This window comes from Theropithecus gelada, chromosome 7b, assembly GCF_003255815.1.
Source record: "Theropithecus gelada isolate Dixy chromosome 7b, Tgel_1.0, whole genome shotgun sequence".
Classification (NCBI taxonomy): Eukaryota; Metazoa; Chordata; class Mammalia; order Primates; family Cercopithecidae; genus Theropithecus; species Theropithecus gelada.
Genome location: NC_037675.1, coordinates 61,014,214 through 61,036,738, shown reverse-complemented (window position 1 = coordinate 61,036,738; position 22,525 = coordinate 61,014,214). Strand labels below are relative to the sequence as shown.

General features: G+C 38.9%; 2 protein-coding genes across 3 annotated transcripts in view; one reads left to right on the top strand and one right to left on the bottom strand.

Annotated features, from left to right (window-relative positions):
- Positions 1-22,525, top strand: part of RTN1 (reticulon 1) — a 282,864-nt gene that overhangs the window by 176,098 nt on the left and 84,241 nt on the right. The gene's annotated exons all lie outside the window — the stretch shown is intronic.
- On the bottom strand, positions 16,499-17,877 carry LOC112629418 (heterogeneous nuclear ribonucleoprotein A1-like). 2 transcript variants are annotated; one of them, XM_025392993.1, is made up of 2 exons: positions 17,179-17,876; positions 16,499-17,142 (listed from the first exon to the last, which is right to left on the bottom strand). In XM_025392993.1, the coding sequence occupies exons 1-2, from the start codon at positions 17,798-17,800 to the stop codon at positions 16,838-16,840; spliced, it is 927 nt and encodes a 308-aa protein (XP_025248778.1). In that variant the 5' UTR covers positions 17,801-17,876; the 3' UTR covers positions 16,499-16,837. The 2 variants fall into 2 exon arrangements, with proteins under 2 accessions (XP_025248778.1, XP_025248777.1); XM_025392992.1 differs by having other exon boundaries at positions 16,499-17,877.

Sequence of the window (22,525 nt, the reverse complement as noted above, 5' to 3'; positions counted from 1 at the left end):
GCCTGGGAGTCATAGTGGACTCCACACCTTGGTAGAAATTTAGAAGTATGTTGCTGACAACAATGGATTTGTCCCCCAGCCTGCCAGCCCTGCCCTTGGATCCTTTCATGCAGCTGTAGTAAATAGCATTTTCCATGTAGTATCTTTGCAAGGACAATCAATTCAGCAACAGACTTTCTCCTTTGAAAAATGAAAAAAAAAAAGTAATTAAAAGCCTCTATCTTCTCACAACAAAGACCTAGAATATAAAAGTACTTCTTCATTTACTGGGTTATGCTACTGACCTTTTAAGTGGTGTCTTAGTGCTGAGGATGATGAGTGACTTGGGCAGTAAACAATCTGAAGACACCAAGGTATTCTGCTGTGGGCCAAGTCGTTCATTTAGTTGAGAGTGTTCCTTCCATTTAGCAATGAGCCTGCAGCTTTTAAAAGCTAAGTCATTTGACCTGCTGCCTCAGCATAAAGGTACATGACCTTGTCTGCTGCCAGGCAGGTAAATGCAAGTATTAAATTGCCGTTGACAATAGAGAAGTTTAAGACTTAGCTGACTGTTGGAAACTTAGCTGAATAGTTTCTCCAACTTCAACAAAGTCACCTGCTAAATCTGTCTGTATATCCAGGGAAGTCACGAACAAAATGAGGGCCCTAAAAACACAAAATTTCAAAACTACATATTTTATATATATGTAAAACTACATGCATATAAAAAATATTTGGGGCCAAATCAACATATCATTTGAATATTTTTCTATAGACTTTACAGACTATACAGACTTTACAGTATATAAAGTGCTAGAATCTTTCTGATATATATATGTATATGTGTGTGTATTATATATGTATGTACATGTATATATAAATATAATATATAGCAAAATCGTGCTGATATAATCAAAGGTAGATTTAGGGATTAATAAAGTCAGATAATATTTATTGGAAAAATAAAGAATTATCCTTAATTGATATGGCTAAAAGAGATGGTAATGTTTTGTCACCTATTAAGTCAGTGAATTCTTTGACTTTTCCTAGTTTGTAACAAATAAATCCCAGATCTCAGGGGCTACAATGAGAAATAGTTTTTCTTCTGCACAATACATCAGGGTTTGGTTCTGCTGAAGTCTGTTGGGCTCTGCTTAGCTTGGCTTAGCTCCATGCGTGTTTTCATTTTGGAACCCAGGCTAAAGGAGCAGCCCCTGTCTAGGACATGCTGTCCTGATACAAGGATGGCACAGAAAGGCCCTAGCTAAGCCACACAGTCACATTTAGGCTTCTGCTCGAATGTGGTAAATGAGCATCATGTTCCCTCACATCCCATTAGCCAAAGCCTGTGCCACAGCCAAGCCCAAAGCCAGTGGATGAGTAAGCAGGATGAAGGTTGTATAGTTATTTGTTCACATCCTCATCTTCCTTTCCATCACTCTCTTATCATAAGCCTAGGGAGTGGTAAAGAGAATGTTCTTCCAAATGGAAAGCTCTGGGGTTACAGTCTGAGCTTGACTTTCCCTCCTCCCCACCACCTCACTACCTACCGCCCTCACCCCATCACTCAGCCGTGGCACCAAGTGCCATTGCCTCTCTGGGAACCTCTCTCCACCCTGAAGGAGGACAGAATACTCTGGTGCTACTTTGAGAAGCTGGTATTGCTGTTTTTCTGTCTCCAGTGACCTATTTCAAGGAAATACAGGGAAAAGAAAACTAAGAAGCCCCATGCCATTTGTCCTTTGTCTGTGGCTGCCCAGTTTTCCTACACAGGGCTGCTGTTTGCTGTCCACACTGGAACCCAACCACTCTCTCGAATGGTTTCTATATGAGTTTCTGAGATCTGTCAGCCTCCTTTTTCTTTCTGTGGCTTCTGTAGGGTTAGGTTTGGGGAGGGAACAAGTAGCCGGTGTAAACGACTTGTCAAACTACTTTGTCAAGCTACTTTGAGTTGTATAACCAGTTATTTGCACATCCTAAGGATAAATTGATCTGTAATGTTGGAAACTTAGCAACAAATTTTGAATGGCACAGAAGGTAAATAGAAATTTTCTTTTTCAACCTGAGCTTTGAGGCTCTAAGACACCATATAGCACTTTTCTCAGTTTTGTCATTGATATGATTTAATGTTTTTGCACCATGCAAATTTTCAGAATTATTTCCAGAAGCCTACAATTCATGTTTCTTGAAAACAATATTTAATTATGCTTTGTCCTATAAAATATATTGTGATAAATCTCTCTTGAAAAAGTGCCATGTATGTGTAAGTACATACACACACTTACGTATGTGATTTCTTCCTTCCATTCTTAGAGTGTTTGTCAATTATTTATGCCCATTGGGAGCAGTTTCCCCCTCTTCCCACATGCCTAGAACTGTAACTCTCCTTTCTTCCAGATGGGTAATCTGATGCTTTTAATTATTACACTAGCATTACTTTCACTAAGAGTTTATCATCAATCAATATTTTATTGAAGTTAAAAAAAATCCTGATTTAGAAAACAAAGTAGTGAATGTCCAACTGAGGAGTAAGAGCTGAGTGATGAAATACCTGGCTAAAGAAGGAAAAGGCAATGAAGACCCTTTGCTGAAAGGTGGTATTTAGAATTAAAGTAAGATTTCAGAACTCAAATGGACTGTTTTTTAAGATACATCTCCTTTAAACTAAATTGAGGTGTGGACAAAGGTGAAAGGAACAAAAAAACTCAGCCTGATTCTGAGTAGGTTCTGAGTCCAGCGGAAAACTCAATTCAGGTGTGCTGCTGTGGAGCAGGTTCACTTCCTTTTTTAGCTAAACACATTCATCTGCTGTGGCATAGACCAGCCTTTGGATTCTCAGAGATTCTTGTATTGGGTACATTTTTTCTGTAGTAGCATTGTCTCAAAGCATTATAAGGCAAAACTCAGCCACAAGGAGAAAACTTTGGACAGCAGCATTCATATTGAATTGGACTTGGAGTCCGGATTTATAGCATACCTTGTACAAAAAAGTAAAAACCAGGAAGGAACAAAATAATGGCATTCACAGTGACCTGGATGGAATTGGAGACCATTATTCTAAGTGAAGTAACGCGGGAATGGAAAACCAAACATCGTATATTCTCACTCATAAGTGGGAGCTAAGCTATGAGGATGCAAAGGCATAAGAATGATACAGTGTGGCCAGGCGCGGTGGCTCAAGCCTGTAATCCCAGCACTTTGGGAGGCCGAGACGGGCGGATCACGAGGTCAGGAGATTGAGACCATCCTGGCTAACACGGTGAAGCCCTGTCTCTACTAAAAAATACGAAAAAAAAAAAAAAAACTAGCCGGGCGAGGTGGTGGGCGCCTGTAGTCCCAGCTACTCTGGAGGCTGAGGCAGGAGAATGGCATAAACCCGGGAGGCGGGGCTTGCAGTGAGCTGAGATCTGGCCACCGCACTCCAGCCTGGGCGACAGAGCGAGACTCCGTCTCAAAAAAAAAAAAAAAAAAAAAAAAAAGAATGATACAGTGGACTTTGGGGTCTGATAGGACGGTGAGGGTGGGAAGGGGGTGAGGAATAAAAGACTACAAATTGGGTACAGTGTATATTGCTCGAGTGATGAGTGCACCAAAATCTCAGAAACTACCACTAAAGATCTTATTCATGTAACCAAACACCACCTGTTCCCCCAAAACCTATGGAAATAAAAAAACACAAATAAAAAAGTAAAAACCAGGAGGCTTATTAAATTAAATGAACATAGAAATGTCTGCTAATATAGCAAATGCTGCAAAAGATAAATTGTGCAAAAAGTGATCTTTGCTTTTAACCAATACTGTCTTGTCAGTTTGGGCGGCTATAACAAAATACCATAGACTAGTTGGCTTATAAACAACTGAAATTTATTTCTCACAGCTCTGGAGGCTCAAAGTCCAAGATCAAGAGCAGAGGGAGAAAGCCAACTCTCATGTGTCTTTTATAAGGGGACTAAGCCCATTCATGTGGCCTCCATTTTCATGACCTAATATATCCCAAAGGCCCCACCTCCTAATATCATCACGATGGGGTTAAGATTTCCACTTAAAAATTGGGAGAGGGGAGTGGTGGCAAATACATAATTATTAAAGGTGGTGGCTCATTACTTCTTCATATGGCTAATCAGCTATACCAGCACCTCTTAATGAATAGGGAGTTCTTTTCCCATTGCTTATTTTTGCCTTTTTAGTAGAATAATTTATTTTCTATTTAAGATATATCAACCTTGTTGAATATCAGATGACTGTAGGTGTGCAGCTTTATTTCAGGGTTCTCTATTCTGTTCCATTGTTCCATATGTCTATTTTTGTGCCAGTACCATGCTGTTTTGGTTACTATAGCCTTATAGTGTAGTTTGAAGTTGGGCAATGTGATGCCTCCAGCTTTATTCTTTTTGCTTAGGATTGCATTGGCTCTTCAGGCTCTTTTTGGTTCCATATGAATTTTACAATCATTTTTTCTGGATCTATGAAAACTGTCATTGGTAGCTTGATAGGAATACTATTAAATCATATAGACTGCTTTGGGCAGTATGGCCATTTTGATGATATTGATTCTTCCAATCCATGAGCATGGAATACTTTCCCATTTTTTAATGTCATCTCTAATTTCTTTCAGCAGTGTTTTGTAGTTCTCTTTGTGGAGATCTTCCACCTTTTTGGTTAGATGTGTTCCTAGGTATTTTGATTTTTTGCAGCAATTCTTGATTTGGCTCTCAGCTTGAATGTTATTGGCATATAGAAATGATACTGATTTTTGTACATGGAATTTGTATCCTGAAACTTTACCGAAGTCATTTATCAGTTCCAGAAGTCTTTTGGCAGAGTCTTTAGGGTTTGCTAGGTATATGATCATATTGTCTACAAAGAGAGATAGTTTAACTTCCTTTTTCCTATTTGGATGTCTTTTATTTCTTTCTTTTGCCTGTTTGCTCTGGTTAGCACTTCCAGTACTATGTTGGAGTGGTGAGAATGGGCATCCTTTTCTTGTTCCAGTTCTCAAGTGTAATGCTTCCAGCTTTTGCCTGTTCAATATGATGTTGACTCTGTGTTTGTCATAGATGGCCCTTATTATTTTGAGGTATGTTCCTTTGATGCCTCTAGTTTTTTGAGAGTTTTTATCATAAAGCAATGTTGGATTTTATCCAAAGCTTTTTCTGTGTCTATTGAGATGATTAGATGGTTTTTGTTTTTAATTCTGTTTATGTAGTGAATCGTATTTATTAATTCACATATGTTAAATTAACCTTGTGTCCCAGGAATAAAATGATTTTGGGAATTAATTTTTGATGACCTGCTGGGTTTGGTTTGCTGTTATTTTGCTGAGGATTTTTGCATCTGTGTTCATCAGTAATATTTGGTCTATAGTTTTCCTTTTTCGTTGTGTCTTTGCCACGTTTTGATATCAGGGTGATGGTGCCCCGACAGAATGAGTTAGGGAGGAGTCCGTCCTCCTTGATGTTTTGGAATACTTTCAGTAGAATTGGTACCAGCTGTTGTTCGTATGTCTGGTAGGATGTGGGTGTGAATCAATCTGGTCCGGGGCTTTGGTTGGTACATTTTTTTTATTACTAAATTCAACTTCAGAACTTGATATTGGTGTATTCAGGGTTTCAGTTTCTTCCTGATGCAGTCTTGGGAGACTATGTGTTTTCAGAAATTTATCCGTTTCCTCTAGATGTTCTTGTTTGTGTGCATAGAGGTGTTCATAATAGTCTCTGAGGATTTGTTATATTTCTGTGGGATCAGTTGTAATGTAAACTTTGTTGCTTCTGATTGTGCTTATTTGGATCTTCTCTCTCTCTTTCTTTATTAATCTAGCTAGTGGTCTATCAATTTTTTTTATCTTTTCAAGAATCCAACTTTTGGGTTTGTTAGGTTTGCATGGATTTTTGGGTCTCAATTTTGTTCAGTTCTGCTCTGATTTTAGTTATTTCTTTTCTTCTTCTAGCTTTTGGGTTAGTTTGTTCTTGCTTTTCTGGTTCCTGTAGGTGAGATATTAGATTGTTAAGTTGATATCTCTCTTTTTGAGGTAGGCATTTAACACCATAAACTTTATTCTTAGTGCTGCTTTTGCTCCATTCCACAAATTTTGGTATGCTGCATCTCTGTTTTCATTTATTTCCAAAAAAATTTTTTTATTTATACCTTAATTTTATTGTTTACCCAAAAATCATTCGGGAGAAAGTTGTTTAATTTCCATGCAGTTATATGGTTTTGAGAGATCTTCTTGATATGTATTTTTATTTTTGCTGTACTGTGGTCCAGAAGTATGGGTGGTATGATTTAGAGTTTTTTAATGTATTGAGACTTGCTTTATGGCTAAATGTGTGGTCAGTCTTGAAGTATGTTTCTTGTCCAGCTGAGAACAATATATATCCTATGGTTGGTGGTTAGAGTATTCTGTAGATGTCTATTAGGCCTAGTGGGTCACATTTTGAATTTAAGCCCAGAATTTCTTTGTTAGTTTTCTGCCTCTATTATCTAATACCGTCAGTAGGGTTTTGAAGTCCCTTACTATTATTTATGTGGCTATCTAAGTCTTTTGTAGGTCTGGAAGTATTTATTTTATGAATCTGGGTGCTCCAATGTTGGGTGCATATGTATTTAGGATAGTTAAGTCTTCTAGTAGTTGAATTGATCCTTTTATAATTATGTAATGCTATTTTCGCCCTTGTTTATTCTTATATGATATAAGGATAGTGACCCCCCTACCTCCACTCTTTGTTTTATACTTGCATGATAGATCTTTCTTCAACCCTTTCCTTTGATCCTATCTGTGTCAATATGTGTGAGATGCGTCTCTTGAAGACAGCAGACTGATGTACTTTTTAAATATTCAACTAGCCACTCTGTGCCTTTTAAGTGGGGTGTTTAGGCCATTTACATTCTAGGTTAAGGCTGGGTGTGGTGGGTCATGCCTGTAATCCCAGCATTTTGGGAGGCCAAGGCAGGAGTATAACTTGAGGTCAAGAGTTCAAGACCATCCTGTTCAACATAACAAGATCCCATCTCTACCAAAAAAAAAAAAAAGTAAATTACATTCAAGATTAATACTGATATGTGAGGTTTTGATCCTATCGTGAAGTTGTTAGCTGGTTGCTTTGTACTTTCTATTGTGTGGCTGCTTTATAGGGTCTGTGGGCTATGTACTTAAGTTTATTTTGTGGTAACAGGTATCATTCTTTTGCTTTTATGTTTAGAACTCTCTCAAAGAGAAAAAGAATTATTTCTCCTTCACTTATGAAGCTTAGTTTCATGGGATATGAAGTTCTTGGTTGGAATTTCTCTTCTCTAAGAATGCTAAAAATAGGCTTCCAATCTTTCCTGGTTTGTAAGGTTTCTGCTGAGAAGTCTGCTGTTAGGTGATGGGGTTCTCTTTGTACATGTTCTGACCCTTTTTTCTAGCTGGCTTTAAGATTTTTTCTTTAGTGTTCACCTTTGACAGTCTGGTGACTATATGCCTTCGTGATGTTTATTTTGTATAGTATCCCACAGGTGTTGTCTGGATTTCTTGTATCTAGGTATCTACCTCTCTAGCAAGATGGAGGAAATTTTCCTGAATTATTCTCCTAAATATGTTTTCTAGATTGTTGACTTTCTCTCTGTCTCTCCAGGAATGCCATTAATTCATAGGTTTGGTAACTTTACCTAATCCCATATTTCTAAAAGACTTTGTTCACTTTTAAAAATTCCTTTTTTAAAAAAAAAAATTTTTGTCTGACTGTGTTAGCTAAAAAGACTGGTCTTCACGCACTGAAATTCTTTCTTCTGCTTGGTCTGGTCTATTGATGAAGCTTTCAATTGTATTTTGAAATTTCTTAAATGAGTTTTTCAATTCTAGAAGTTTTGGGGTTTTTTTATGATGTTTATCTCTTCCTAACTTTCCTGGATTGCTTAAGAAGTTTCATTGTGTTGATTTTCAACCTTGTCCTGGATCTTTTTGAGCTTCCTTGCAACCATGCTTTTAATTCTTTACCTATCATTTCTGAGTTTCCATTTTGGTTAGGGACCATAGCTGGAGAGCTAGTGTGATCTTCTGGTGGTGTAACTGCATTCACAGTTTTCATAGTGCTGGAATTCTTGCATTTGTTCCTTCTTATCTGGAAATGCTGGTGTTTCTAATTTTTGTCATTATGTTTGTGTGGTGGGGATTTTGGCTTTTTCTGTCTTTCCCTATAATATTATTGTTGTTTTCTTACTTTCTATTTCCCTTTCCCCCCCCTCCCTGGGGGATGTGATTTTAGAGAAGGTTGGGTAGTGTCTTTTGGCTTTGCTTCTATAGCCCTATGCACTTCTGTTGACAGGTCTTATATTAGGCTGTGTAGTTCAACCTACAAGCCAGTAGATGGTGCTTATGGGTAAGAGCTGTCTGTGGCCAATGTGGCTGGGTATATCCTTTTTTACTGGGAGAAGTTCTCTGTTGCCTCAAGCAATGGGCTAGTTTATGGTGTGCACATTGGTCTGAGCTCCCTGCTCAGCCCCAGAAGGGTTGGGAAGGTGGCAAATGGGTGGGGCTGGACCGGGCAGGCTTCTTTACAGGCCTTCTGATGGCATGCACGAGCACCGGTGCCAAAGGAGAACCCAGTGGGCAGCCACCAAGCAGCCAGAGGTGTGCCTAGTTTGGGAGCTGGGAAACCTCCTTTGCCTCAAGTTCTCTGCATGGTGATGGGGAGTGGCTGAAACTCCTAATCCAGGAGAGTGAGTGTTCCAGATGGCTGGAGAGCTGCCTGAAAATGGACCGTAGAGGACCCTACTGCACCAGAATCTCTGCACAAAGAGGGTGGGGTGGCTCTAGCTGCTAATTCAGGAGGACAGGTACTTTGAATGCCTGGCGATCTGCCTGGGCATGGAGTAGAGAGGACCCCTGTGCACCAGGATCTCTGCCTAGAATAGTGGGGCAGCCCAGGCTTCTGTTCTACATGAGCAGGTGCTCGACATTCCTGAATATCTGCTTGGGCGTAGAGCGCAGAGGGTGCCCCTTCACCGATATTCCTGCACAGGAATGGTGGGGTGGTTCAGGCTGCCAATCTAGGCAAACAGGTTATCTGAATGCCTGGAGGTCTGCCTGGGCATGAAACAGAGAAGGCCCCCCCTTCACCAAGATCTCTGCACATGAGTGGTAGGGTGACTCAGCCTGCTGACCAAGCAAGCAGGTGCTCCAAATGACTGGAGATTTGCCTGGGCATGAAGTGAAGAGGGACCCCCTGCACCAGGGTCTCTGTATAGGAATGATACGGTGGGTCAGGATGCTAATCCAGGTAAGTGGGTGCTCTGAATGCCTGGAGATCTGCTTGGATGTGAAGTGGAAGGAACCTCTTTGCACCTGTATCTGCACTTTTGCACAGGAAAGGTAGGGCAGCTTAGGCTGCTGAACTAGGTGAGCAGATGCTCCAAATGCCTGGAGATCTACCTGGGCATAAAATGGAGAGAGCCTTGCTGTACCAGGATCTCTGCACAGGAAGGATGGGCTGACTCAAGCCACTAGTCTTTGGGAGCAGGTGCTCTGAATGCCTGGAGATCTGCCTACATGTAGAGCAGAGAGGGCCCTCCATACCATGATCTATGCACAGGAAGGATAGGCTGGCTCCGACTACTGATCCAGGCAAGGGGGTGCTCTGAATTCCTGGAGATCTGCCTAGGCATGGAGTGGAGAGGGTCCTTCTGCACCGTGATCTATATCCATGAAGGGTGGGGTGGCTCAGACTGCTGGCACAGGCAAGCATATGCTCCAAACGCTTGGATTTCTGCCTGGGGATGAAGCAGAGAGGGCCCTGGCACCATGATCTCAGGGGAGCAGCCTGGGACACCCAGCAATGACACATGCAGACTGGTTCCAGGTTGCCAAGCTAGCCCTGGCTACAGGTCTCATCACCCAGGAGATGCAGCTGTAGCGGCTGTCCTCCCACCCCGGGCCTGCAATAGGAGAAAGTACAATTCCAGCACCTACTGCTGAGGCATAGCTCTGGCTGCAGAGGCCACTACCCAACTCCAGAGCAGGCACTCCAGTCTCTGACCTAAGACTGTTATAAAATGCTTAAGTGGCCATGCTGCCAGGTCACTAAAGAATGACTGCCTTTTAATGTGCCTGGATTAAAAATGGTGTCCTGTTCTTGGTTCCAGACCTGGGAAAATGTCTGCAGCTTTTCTCGGTGTCTTTCCCTCACAGCATTTCCAAGCCTTTCCCCAAGTTATCTCCAGGACTTGGAGAAACATAATGCTCGTCCTTCACCTGGGTTGCTCAGATCCCAAGTGGAAAGGTGAGTCACAGAGGAGGCTCTCTGCTCCTCTCATGTGCTGGGGCTTCACTCACGTTTATCAGACAGACACTGTCACGAGGGCTGTTTGCCCACATTTTCCTCCTAGAGATCTGGGGTGTCCCTCATAAATCTGGTGGATTCTCATTTACTTTGTGAATTAAAGCTTATCTTTATGCACTATTTTAATGCACTATCTTGCTATTTTCAACTGGCTGAGACATGCTTTAGCATTCACCATCTTGGAAAACAATGAATCCTTATACATTTTGAATATTAACTCCTCAGAGGTATAGTTTGCAGATACTTTCTCCTACTCTGTAGGTAGTCGCTTCATTCCGTTGACTGTTTCCTTTGCTATGCAGAAGTTTTATAAATTTGGTATCATTTCATTTTTCTGTTTTTGCTTGTGTTGCCTATACTTTTGAGGTCATATCCAAAAAAATCATTGCCCAGGCCAGTGTCGCAGAGCTTTCTCCCTAAATTTTCTTCTAGTAGTTTCATAGTTTCAAGTGTTATGTTTAAGTCTTTAATGTATTTTGACTGGATGTTTGTATATGGTGAGAGATAACAATTTAATTTCACTTTTCTGCATGTGGCAATCCAGTTTTCCCAACACCATTTATTGAAGAGACCGTTCATTCCCTACTGTGTGTTCCTGGCACCTTTGTCAAAAATTGGTTGGCCATAAATGCATGGATTTATCTCGGCTTTCTATTCTGTTTCTATTCTACTCTGGATTTATCTGTCTGTTTTTATGCCAGTACCATCCAGTTTTGGTTCCTATAGCTTAATAGTAGTACATTTTGAAGTTAGGTAGTGTGATGCCTGCAGCTTTGTTATTTTTGCTCAGGATTGCTTTAGCTATTTGGTCGCATACAGATTTTTGGGTTGTTTTTTCTATTTCTTTGAAGAATGTCATTGGGATTTTGACAGGGATTGTGTTGCATCTGTAGACTGCTTTGGGTAGGAGGGACATTTTAACAATATTAAATCTTCTAATTCATGAATATGAGATCTCTTTCCATTTATTTGTGTCTTTTTCAATTTCTTTCATCAATGTTTTACAGTTTTTAGTGTAGAGATATACATTTAACCTCCTTGGTTAAATTTATTCCTAATACGTTTTTTTGTAGTTATTGTACAGGGGAATATTTTCTCGATTTATTTTTCAGATAATTCACTGTTAGTACGTAGAAATGCTACTCATTTTTGTATGTGATTTTGTATCCTGCAACTTTACTAAATTCATTTATTGGATCTAACAGTTTTTTAGATCTGAAGACTTTCCTATATACAAGTTAATGGCGTCTTCAGAGAGGGACAACTTAGCTTCTTCCTTTCAGATTTGGATGCCTTTTATTTCTTCCTCTTTTCCTAATTGGTCTGGCTCAAACTTCTAGTACTATGTTGAACAGAAGTGGCAAGAGTGGTCATCTTTGTCTTGTTCCAGGTCTCAGAAGAAAAGCTCTCAACTTTCCCCATTTGGTATTATGTTAGCTGTGAGTTTGTCATATATGGCCTTTATTGTGTTGAGGTACATTGCTAATTGTTGAGAGTTTTATCATGAAAGGATATTAAATTTCATTAAATGCTTTTTCTGCATCTATTAAAATTATCATAGGGGTTTTGTCCTTCATTCTGTTAATGTGATGTATTACATTTATTGATTTGCATATGTTGAACCATTCTTGCATCCCTGGAATGAATCCCACTTGATCATGGGATAAAGTTATTTTTTAAAGCTTCCACAGTGAGGAGAATAAAGAATGAAGAACAAGGAATGACGGGATGAGAATTAGGCAGATATTATATTTCTGTCAGCAGCAATGTACATGAGAAGACAGTACACAATGATTTCAGATTTCTGTGGAGAAACTATTTTGAACTTAGACTTCTATACCCACCCAAACTATTATTCGTATAAGCAAAATCAAGATATTTTCTGACACTTAGACTTTGAAAGTTTATTGCTCAAGTACCCCATATAAAAAAATCTCAAGGAGGTAATCCTAACAAAAGTAAATTCAGGGAAGAGAATGGAATACAATATAAAACATAAGAAAGTGTAGTAGCTGAATATGACCTATAAAGCATGAAGAAAAGTGAAATTAGTAGAGAATTTATTGAATCTTTATGCTTACAGCTTTTTTCTGTTGAGTGATAGGGGATTTAGTGATACGAGACCACAGTTTCCTTTTATTTGAGTCTAAACATGCTTCTTATTTTTATAGAAAATAATATCTAAGTCATGATAATACAATAATTCTATATATTGCCATAAATTTGAGAACCATCCTGTGGATAAAGTAGAGAAGTCCTAATTATAACTTTTGAAAAATATGTAAATTGTATAAATCTTGGCACTAAAACTAATGTGAAAAATCAGTAACTGGAAAGGATATAAATGATAGTGAAAATGCACTAAAGGTTTTTAATTTTATATAACAGGAACTACTTCAAATTACTAAATCTAGAAATAGTTACAAAACACATCATTTAACTAAATCATAGTAAGCACCATAAGTAAAAAAATAAAAAAGCAAGAAGAGTGAGGTGAAGGGAGGGAGAATTTAACTTTTAAAAAGCCTTATTCTAATTAAAATTAACAAAGTCTTTCTCTTTTTGTGATTACAACATTGCAAACAGAAAGTGCACTGTATATACTTTGCTTGGTCATTAGAAAACTTTAAATGCAGAAGCCTTCTGAGCCTGTGAAAGTCGATCACTGAAATTACTACTTTTAAGACACTAACTCAAAGGGCAATCCTTGGTAATAAGAATCAGACAAACACTCTCAAAACACCAGAGTACTCTTCATGGTGAAGGGAGCTGGCTTTGGCAAGAACTAAAAAACAAAGAAAAGCAAATTAGATGGATCACCAGTTTTCTTTCATGGCACACAAAAGCCCAAAACTCTTATCTGACCAATAAGGTCAACTACCTGAAACCAAAGATATTAAGGAAATAAGAGAGTAATTCTAAAGCAAGAGAAAGAAGCCCTTCAAGGGACCTACTGTGGAGATAGAATACTAAATACTCTAGGATCTAACCTTTCAGGAAATACAAATGAATAAACAGATTTGTAACTTGGCTCACCTGCTTTGAAAAACAAAGGAAGTTTTCAGAAGTTGTGGTAAAAAGCCATCATTTGTGACATTTAATTCTACAGTGAATGGATCTCAGGCAAGTATATTGCAAAGTGTTTTGAGACTGGCCAGAGACAAATTCTAACTAAGGGTTTTTTTTGTTTTTTTTTTTCCAATTTTCTAAAAGTTAAATAAAAACCAAAAGAAACCCTAGTATTAAATGCCTACTGAATTGACATATAAAGATGTGTATTGAATCCACATCATTTCAAATCTGCAAAATGTATTTTCCATGTCAGTTATATTAGAAATGCGTATTTCACTTACCCTATCCCAGGATGATATGGAAATATTTACATCAGAAAATAAGTCATTGTGTTAATACACAAAAATTAATACTATCGTCATACAACTTTAAATGGATTAATGTATTTTTTCAGCTATATAAAAGCAAAGAGTTGATGCCAATTAAGTGATTTCCAATAGAAAGAGAACATGAGGTTGAGTTTGGAATAAGCTTCAGTATAGGACCAAAATAATGCCTTAGAAAGGAGAAATGGGATTGGCAGATTCTTACATCAACCACAGTCAATGTCAGCAAATATCTTGTGTCAGTTGACTTTTAAATATTAACCAAGAACCAAAATGTCACTCCCCTAGGTACAAGTCACATTGCTTCTCCTTTCTCTTGCCTGCACTCTTAAATGCTGAATAACCTCATAAGTAAGATTTCTGTTAGGCAAATTAGTGCATGCAGATTAGGAACCACAGTTTCTGGAGTGGAGTTCAGTGGGACTAACTATATTCCCTGTGATCAGTCACTTTAATCATAGAATTATGAGGAAACTCATAAATTATCGAATCGTATCCTCAAAGCATTTTTAAGCAATGCTTAACCATGTGCTCTATAAGTATACATTTGAGTTTGTTCCCTAGAAACATAGAATTGTTTCTGTTTTATGAAGTATCAAACATTACTCATTGGCAATTATGAGTTACTTTTATACTTGTTAAGTTTTATTGTTCTGTTAGTGTAACCAGAAACACTTCTGTTTGTTTCCATTGGTTCAGTACACATTTATTAAGCATCTACTTTTGCCAGAAGCTGGAGGATACAAAGATGACCATGAGTCAGTTCCTGCCCTCTAGCAGTTCAAAGGAGACATAGGTGTAAACTTCAACGGCAGGAAAGGCAAATGGAATCCTTCTGTGGGGGCAGAAGTAGTCTATCTACGCAGCAGCCAGCACAATGCATGGTATAATATTGGATGTGTAATAAATCTTCTCTGAATAAATAAAATAATCATGAGAAGATGTACCAGAAATAATAATGCCATAAGGAAAGGAAGACAAATGGAGTTGAACCTTGAGCTAAGTCTTGAAATATGGAGCACGTGAGAGAATTTCAGTTGAAGAAAAGAAGTAAAGTCCCCAAAGGCTGAAATAGCATGTGGGTTCAGGGAATTAGGATAGTTCCATTTTTCTGGAAAGTATGTCAGTGGCAAATCCGTGGGAGATGAAGATGGGTAGATGGGAAGGAGCCATATTAAGAGGCACATGCTGGATCTTCTAGCTTCTTAAAGGGCAGTACCGTGATCAGATTTATGTTTAGAAAGATTTCTCCATGAGAAGGACAGATTGGTAACCAAAAGGGTAGTTAGAAGATCATTTAAAAATCTAGTGAGCAGTGATGAGGGTCTAAACTATAAACTAAAGCTGTAGCAGCTGAGAGGATGAATTTGGGAGAGATTTGGAAAGTAGAAATCAAGGTCTGAGGGTAAGGGAAGGGAACAGTGAAACAGAAACAGGAATCTGGGATGATCCTTGTGTTCTGATTTGATTAGCTGGATGAAAAAGAAGGCTACTTAGTGGAACACCATCTGAGAAGGTGATACAGGGAAAATGAGTCCATAAATGCCTAGGAGACATTCAGGAAGATTTATTTAGTAAGCAGGTAGTGACCTGAACCTGGAACTCAAGAGTTAGGTCTAGGCTGGAGGTTCAGAGCTGGGGGTACTCATGTCTGGTGGTAACTATGAGCATGAGTGACAGAGCCCAGCGGAGCATACAGAGTATTAGTGACGCAGATTCATTATTTCCCAGTGTCTGCTGCAGTGTATGATTTGGGGATGGAATTGATATGACACTCATCATTAATAATCATTATTGGAGCTAGAAAAAAGGGTTGAAAAAAATAGTATGGAGAACATTTTGGCATTTTCAAATTACCGTTTTTTAAGATTCAGAATTATTTTCTATTGAGAGACAGTTACTCATAGAATAAAACATATCAATCAAGAACCAAGTAAATTAAAAGCAAAGTAACTGACTTATTTTTGTTAGAGAAAATATATGTTCATATGTCTAAATTAAGAATTGTTGGTAGTGAATAATGCTTGGTAAGATTTTGATGTATTTGTACATGTGGAATTCTAAGATGTATTTAATAAATATGGAAATAATAAAATAGATTTGTAGTTTTATGAACACTTAGATGAAAAGAGAAGTAGAGAAAAAAGAGAAAATGGGAAATAGTGATAGACACACATATACTATTAATATAGAAACTTATAAAAGACAAAATAACTGTAATCCATAATTCAACCACTACTGTCAAAATTTCAACATATATTCTATTATTATGTCTGTACATATTTTTGTATACTTGTTATGTTGGCTATATAAATTCATATACTTCTTTTTTTAACTTAACATGATATGATAAACATTTTCCCTATTTATTAAAAACTCTTCATAAATATGGTTTTTCATGACAGCATAAAGATGCCTATCACTTTTCAGTTACTTATTTTTTTTTTTCAAGAGAATTAAATCGTTTATTGATTACACATGATAATGGATGATACACAAGCTTCATTCCCATCTATAATTTTATCTGGTACCATTATTCAATTTAGATATATTGCATAGGATGTGCCAACAATCACTTTTATAACCAATAATTCCATGATTTTGCTTGGGTAATCCCTTTTAACGGTGAACTTCAGGTCACAACAGTAACTATCAATTCAACTACACCAAGGTTTCTGAAGACAATGGCTTCTCCACCCAAGCAGGTTGTATATGAATTCCAAATAGAACTTGGCGTCACACTGAAGGAATTCTAACTTCACAATACCAAGATGGCTTCAGAGTAGACTAACTTTACACAGCACATTAAAAAAAAGACATTTATTCAGCGTCACGATCAGACTATTACATTTAGCAATCAACAGCATGGGTGCGCAAAAAAAAAAAATCTACATTAAAACCCTTTGTTGGAATGCTTTACACTTTCCACAGAACAGAAACTAAAATAACCTGTTATACAATTAGTCACAAATACAGTCCTCGAGTTTTTTGCCCATACACATGAGTATTTGTCTAAAACATGTCTTCTTTGTAGCAGCTAGGCCCTGCCACCACTGTGCTTGGCTGAGTTCACAAATCTGTTGTAACCTGTAGCTTCCCTGTCACTTCTCTGGCTCTCCTCTCCTGCTAAGCTTTGTTTCCTAATTAAAATCTTCTGCCACTGCCATAGCTACTGCTGCTGCTGGAACCGCCATAGCCACCTTGGTTTCGTGGTTTTGCAAAGTATTGACCTCCACCGCCATAGGGGCCAGAGCTTCTGCCTCCAAAATTTCCTCCCTTCATGGGTCCAAAATTTGAAGACTGATTGTTGTAATTGCCAAAATCATTGTAGCTTCCACCACCTCCAAAATTGCTTCCATCATTACCAAATCCATTATAGCCATCCCCACTGCCACCATATCCACCACCACCACGGCTGCCACCAAAGCCACCACGACCACTGAAGTTTCCTCCACGACCGAAGTTGTCATTCCCACCGAAACCACCTCCACGACCACCACCAAAGTTTCCAGAACCACTTCGACCTCTTTGGCTGGATGAAGCACTAGCCATCTCTTGCTTTGACAGGGCTTTCCTAACTTCACAGTTGTGGCCATTCACAGTATGGTATTTCTGAATGACAATCTTATCCACGGAGTCATGGTCGTCAAAGGTTACAAAGGCAAAGCCCCTTTTCTTGCCACTGCCTCGGTCAGTCATGATTTCAATCACTTCAATTTTCCCATACTGTTCAAAATAATCTCTTAGGTGATGTTCTTCGGTGTCTTCTTTAATGCCACCAACAAATATCTTTTTCACAGTTATGTGGGCACCTGGTCTTTGAGAATCTTCTCTTGAGACAGCTCTCTTTGGTTCCACAACTCTTCCGTCCACCTTGTGTGGCCTTGCATTCATAGCTGCATCCACCTCCTCCACAGTGGCATATGTGACAAACCCAAAGCCCCTGGAACGCTTGGTGTTTGGATCTCTCATTACCACACAGTCTGTGAGCATTCCCCATTGCTCAAAATGGCTCCTCAGGCTCTCATCTGTTGTTTCAAAGCTCAACCCTTCAATGAAGAGCTTCCTCAGCTGTTCGGGCTCTTTAGGAGACTCTGACTTAGACATGACGGCAGGGAGAAGAGAGACTTTAACGATGCTTCTTCGGTGGCGTCCACGGGCAGAAAGGAGCAAGCTGACGAACGTATCTTTTTCAGTTACTTATTTACACATTCTCTATTGTTCAACATTTAGATTTTAGCTTTAAAAAACTTTAAATATCATTGAGTATCTTTGTTTATAAGGCTTTGTGTCCATTTCAAATTATTTTCTAGAGATAGATTTCTGGAAATAGAATTACCATACTAAAACATATGAACATTTTAAGGCTCCTTTTGCCAAATTGTGTTTTAGAAAGATGATACCAATTTATACTTCCATCAGCTTTATGTGGCAATGCCTGGACACACTAAGTAATAAAGCATGCTATAAAGCCTTGTATTGGGGTTCATTGGGAAATTAGTAATTGGCACTAACCTTGTATTTTATTCAGTGAATTCACTGATTAGCTCAAATTAGTAAAGATAGCCTTATTGTAAACAATCATACCTATCTCCTTTTTAATTTAACTTTTATGCAAAATAACTTTAAAATGGAATTCAAAGCACATTTCCCTACATTTTGCATGGCTTCACTTGGAAATGCTTATCCAGAAGGAAAGAAATGCTTCTCTAACTGGTATGGAGGGAAAGAGGGATTGCTACAATTAAGCAACAATTGTCTATTTTGGAGGAGTTTTATCACTTCTTTCAAAAACAAAGTATCCCATTTTTTCCCCAGAGCAAAGCTCTTAGAAGGCAATAGCTAAGAGCTATGTTACTAACATGATTGTTCTAGGAGGAGCACTGCTCAGCTCCCATGGCAACAGGTACCATGGAAATAGACACACTTTGTCAGAGGTATTGTAAATGCTATTGGGTATGAGGGCAGCAGTTGCAGTGAAATTTCATTGTTGCTATGTTGTAGAGGTTGCACAACATACCAAGCCTTATTTAGATTCTGTTCATAAGTCTGACCTAGATTTTTTAAAGAAGTTCTATTGTTTTAATAAGAAAAACAAACCCCAACCCCCAACCTATTAGACCTAAGATAAAATGAGAACAATTTGCAAGGTTCACTGTCATCTTAAGCAAGTCATGGAAGCTCCGGAAAATTATATGATATTCCAGAGAACTGTGAACTTTGAAGTGTCTGTGGCAGTAAGTGATAAGTTGAGTGTGAATAACTTAAATCCAGAAGTCATCCCCAGACTTCATTTGAGCTAAACAGTTCAGCTTCTTCTCAGAGATCAGATCACTGTTAATTTTTGCAGTGACAATGATTAACAGTGAAATTATTAAGTGATTACTAATATTAACACCTGTTTTGTACTCTGCTGTTTTACTGCTCAACCCTTTTAAATAACCATTAAAAGGTACCTATGACTAGTACTATAAGCAGATTCATCCCACAGTTGGGGAAATCAAGGCATAGAGAAGAAATAAAGACCTCATGGTCTTAGCTGGAGAGAGGTAGAGACTGGATTGAGAAAAGTTAGAGCCCCACTCTCTGGCCTTATTTTACAAACATTGATACAATGGCAAAGATGAAACCTAAGTCAAAGGGTGTATGGGTTATCATTGGTGGCTCTGTTTGTTTAATAGATCATTCAATTTAGCAGAGAGGGCTGTATTATTATTTCATTTCAGAGCACCTGTGCAACTTCTGATGATTAAGAGGGAAATTGAGAGTACTTCTCTAATTCATACCCAAGCCACCCTAACAATTACACATGATAATACTCGATACAAAATGTCAAGTTAGGGATTATCTTCGCCTTTTTCTACTAGATTCCTACCTGTTCCCAGTCTTTTCCAGACACTGTCATCCCTCACAATCCAGTCTCTCACTCTGCAAACCCCAGGAGCCAAGAGGATTCAGATGCTATCCCTTGCTTTTTGAAATCACAGTTGAACTCAAGAACCCAACACAGTTAGATACTAAGACCTTGCACCTGTATCTGTGGTCCTTAAACTTATATGTACATAAGAATTACCTGGATAGCCTGTTAAAAATGTACATTCCCAGCTTCCCATTCTGACTAAGTAAGCCTGGGGTGAGGCCCAGGAAGCTGCATTTTTAACCAGCTTCCTCAGTGCTTCTGAAGCAGGTGGTCTGTGGCCACACTTTGAGAAACCTGAAGAGCAGCATGTCAGTCTGTTAAAGTCTCTTCCACACCAGTGAGCCTAAGGACAATGGGGACAGTGGAGGTTGAGGAGGGGGCAGTAGTGAGAGGGGAGGCCCATGCCTCTGTGCCTGGGAGCCCAGCAAGGAACCTTCAGCTCTTGAGGTCCCAACATGTGCTGTGGCCCACGCTGGACCTTTGTACGTGGGAAAAAGCAACCAGCTTTCCGAATTCACAAAGGATGAGGCACAAGGTAGAGAAACAGGGATGCCGCAATCTGTAATCTGAGCGCACTGACCCCTGAGTCAGTAAGAGTTGTCCGTAGATACCTAAATGTTCAAATCAATTTTCTTCTCTCAGACAGTGGAATCCAGAACGTGTATTAAAAAGAGACCACTTCCAGCCTGTAGGAAAAATGAAAAGTTTTGTAGCTTGTTGATGGCTTCTTGCTTGCTGTTAGGAAGGCCAGGCCAGAGAAGCGAAAATAATTGAGCTAGGCCATTTTAGCATTAGCATTCAACCTTAAATAAAACTCTGGAGAAAAGACCCCTTTTCACATTCCCCACGCACCCCTACCACCACTGCCCAAGCTTTGGCAGCCTTCCAAATCCTCCAGACCCCAGAACAGGGCTTGTCCCTGGGCTTGTTTTCCAGGGTTTACATGACGCCCTTGTTCCCTTCTTGGCAATTTAAGTGAAACTCCCCATCTCAGGCCACAGCGTGGTAGTCATTGTTGTAAATAGCTTTGACTATTTATTTTTCTAAAATGCCTAGAATAGCACTCAGATGCCAAGATCCTGGGAGTGGGAAAAGAATGTTATTTTTGTAAGAAAGACTATTTTAGGGGACTGTTCTAACATTAAGAGACAGAAATGGGCCATATGGTTTGCTAGGAAATTTCCTTGCAAAGCTCAAATCCACATTACTGCCTTTCATGAGTGGGGTAGTTAGCCACTTTCTCACTTTATTTTAAATGAGATCATGACTTCTGAGTTATTGACACCTTTGGAAGCTAGAAGGCTGGGTAAGTGCCAAGTGCTTTGAATCTACTCAAAAGAAAGCCAACGTGCAATGATTTTCCATTTACCTGTAGAAGGCAGGTGCATATCATCTTTGACAAAATAATTACACCTGCTCCTTGCATCTCCCGCCTAAGGACCTGAATTTTTGTTTGTTTGTTTAGTGATCAAAAATCTCCAATATTAATATTAATCTTTCTGTTTGTTTTGTTTCCTTTACCATCATGCTCTCTCCATTTACTGCAGTGTTTGACTCCTTGAGCTCCATTTCAAATCATAAATCTCTCCTCATGGCTCCTTAAAAAAGTGGATCTTTCTTGTGTCCCTACTTACTGTTTTTATTACCAGATTATAACCATGATTGTCTCATTGACCACAGCAATGGGGTACCAGCATCCCTGGAAAAAGATGTCTTGAATATCCTACAGTGAATATCGAATGGAGATAGCCTCTGCCTGCTCAAGGCTGAAAATCTGAGAAAAATCAAACTCATGTTGTTTTTTAAATTCAGAGATGTGACCACTGTGAATGTATTGCATCAACATAAGTCAAATATTGGTACCTATGAGTATAGAAGGATTCAAAGACTGGGGTTCTGGAGGAAGAGGGTCAGAAAGCATCAGAAGGAAGAGCAAGACTTGCAGACAACGCTGAGGTGGAAGCCAGCTCCCCTCACTTGGAAAGTGTGGGCTGGTGCACCTGACAGGAATGGAGCAGGGCGCACACGGAGATTTGGGGTGAGCTCGGCTTTCATAAGTAGGGTGCACGGACTATGATCAATCTGTTTCCATCATCTGAACTTATAATGCCTTCCCAGAAAACCTCTTTGGGCTACCATCATACCTCTTAGAGAACAAGCATATCTAAGCCTCATCACTTTTCAATGCTGTGGTTATTTCTCATGTTTCCTGGATTTAAGAAGTAGTGGTTTACTATTTCTTCAGTGTTTAAGAATGACCTTAGAAACCTGTTAAAGTGCACATGCTCGGGCTTCATCCCCAGCAATTCTGATTTGATTAATTGGGGATGGATCCAGAAATTTTTATTTTTAGTGAGTATACCGAATGATTTTAAAGAAGATAGTTAGGTCAGCAGAGCTACTCTTTGCTTCTTTTTACTTCCATCTTTCATGCTGTCCTGCCTCCTCTTTAATCAATACATACTATGCTTGTGCATGTGCCCTTTGTCCTCAAAAGTCTTTTCCAATCATCGATTAGGTAGGCATCACCTCAGCTTGGGTTTCTTACATAATCTCATTAATGCTTCTTTGCTTCAAATTTTGACTTACCTTTCAGGCCATATAACTGCTGATATTTAATTGAACCTGTTCTCTAATTGCCACCACTGCAGTTACAAATGATGATGATGATATTTTCAAGGTTATTTATATATCACAGAAAAGAACAGTAGCACTTGCTATATACTTAGAGCTTTCTGAGGATCAGCTGTACACAGAAGACACTGACTCATTAATTTTTACAGCTTCTGTGCAAAAACTAGCTAAAATTGCTTTCCACTTCCAGTTGAAGACAATTAGTCATAAGTGTACATTCCAGCATTAATTTTTTTCCTATTAACTTTGATGCATAAGGTTTGTTTATTTATTTAATG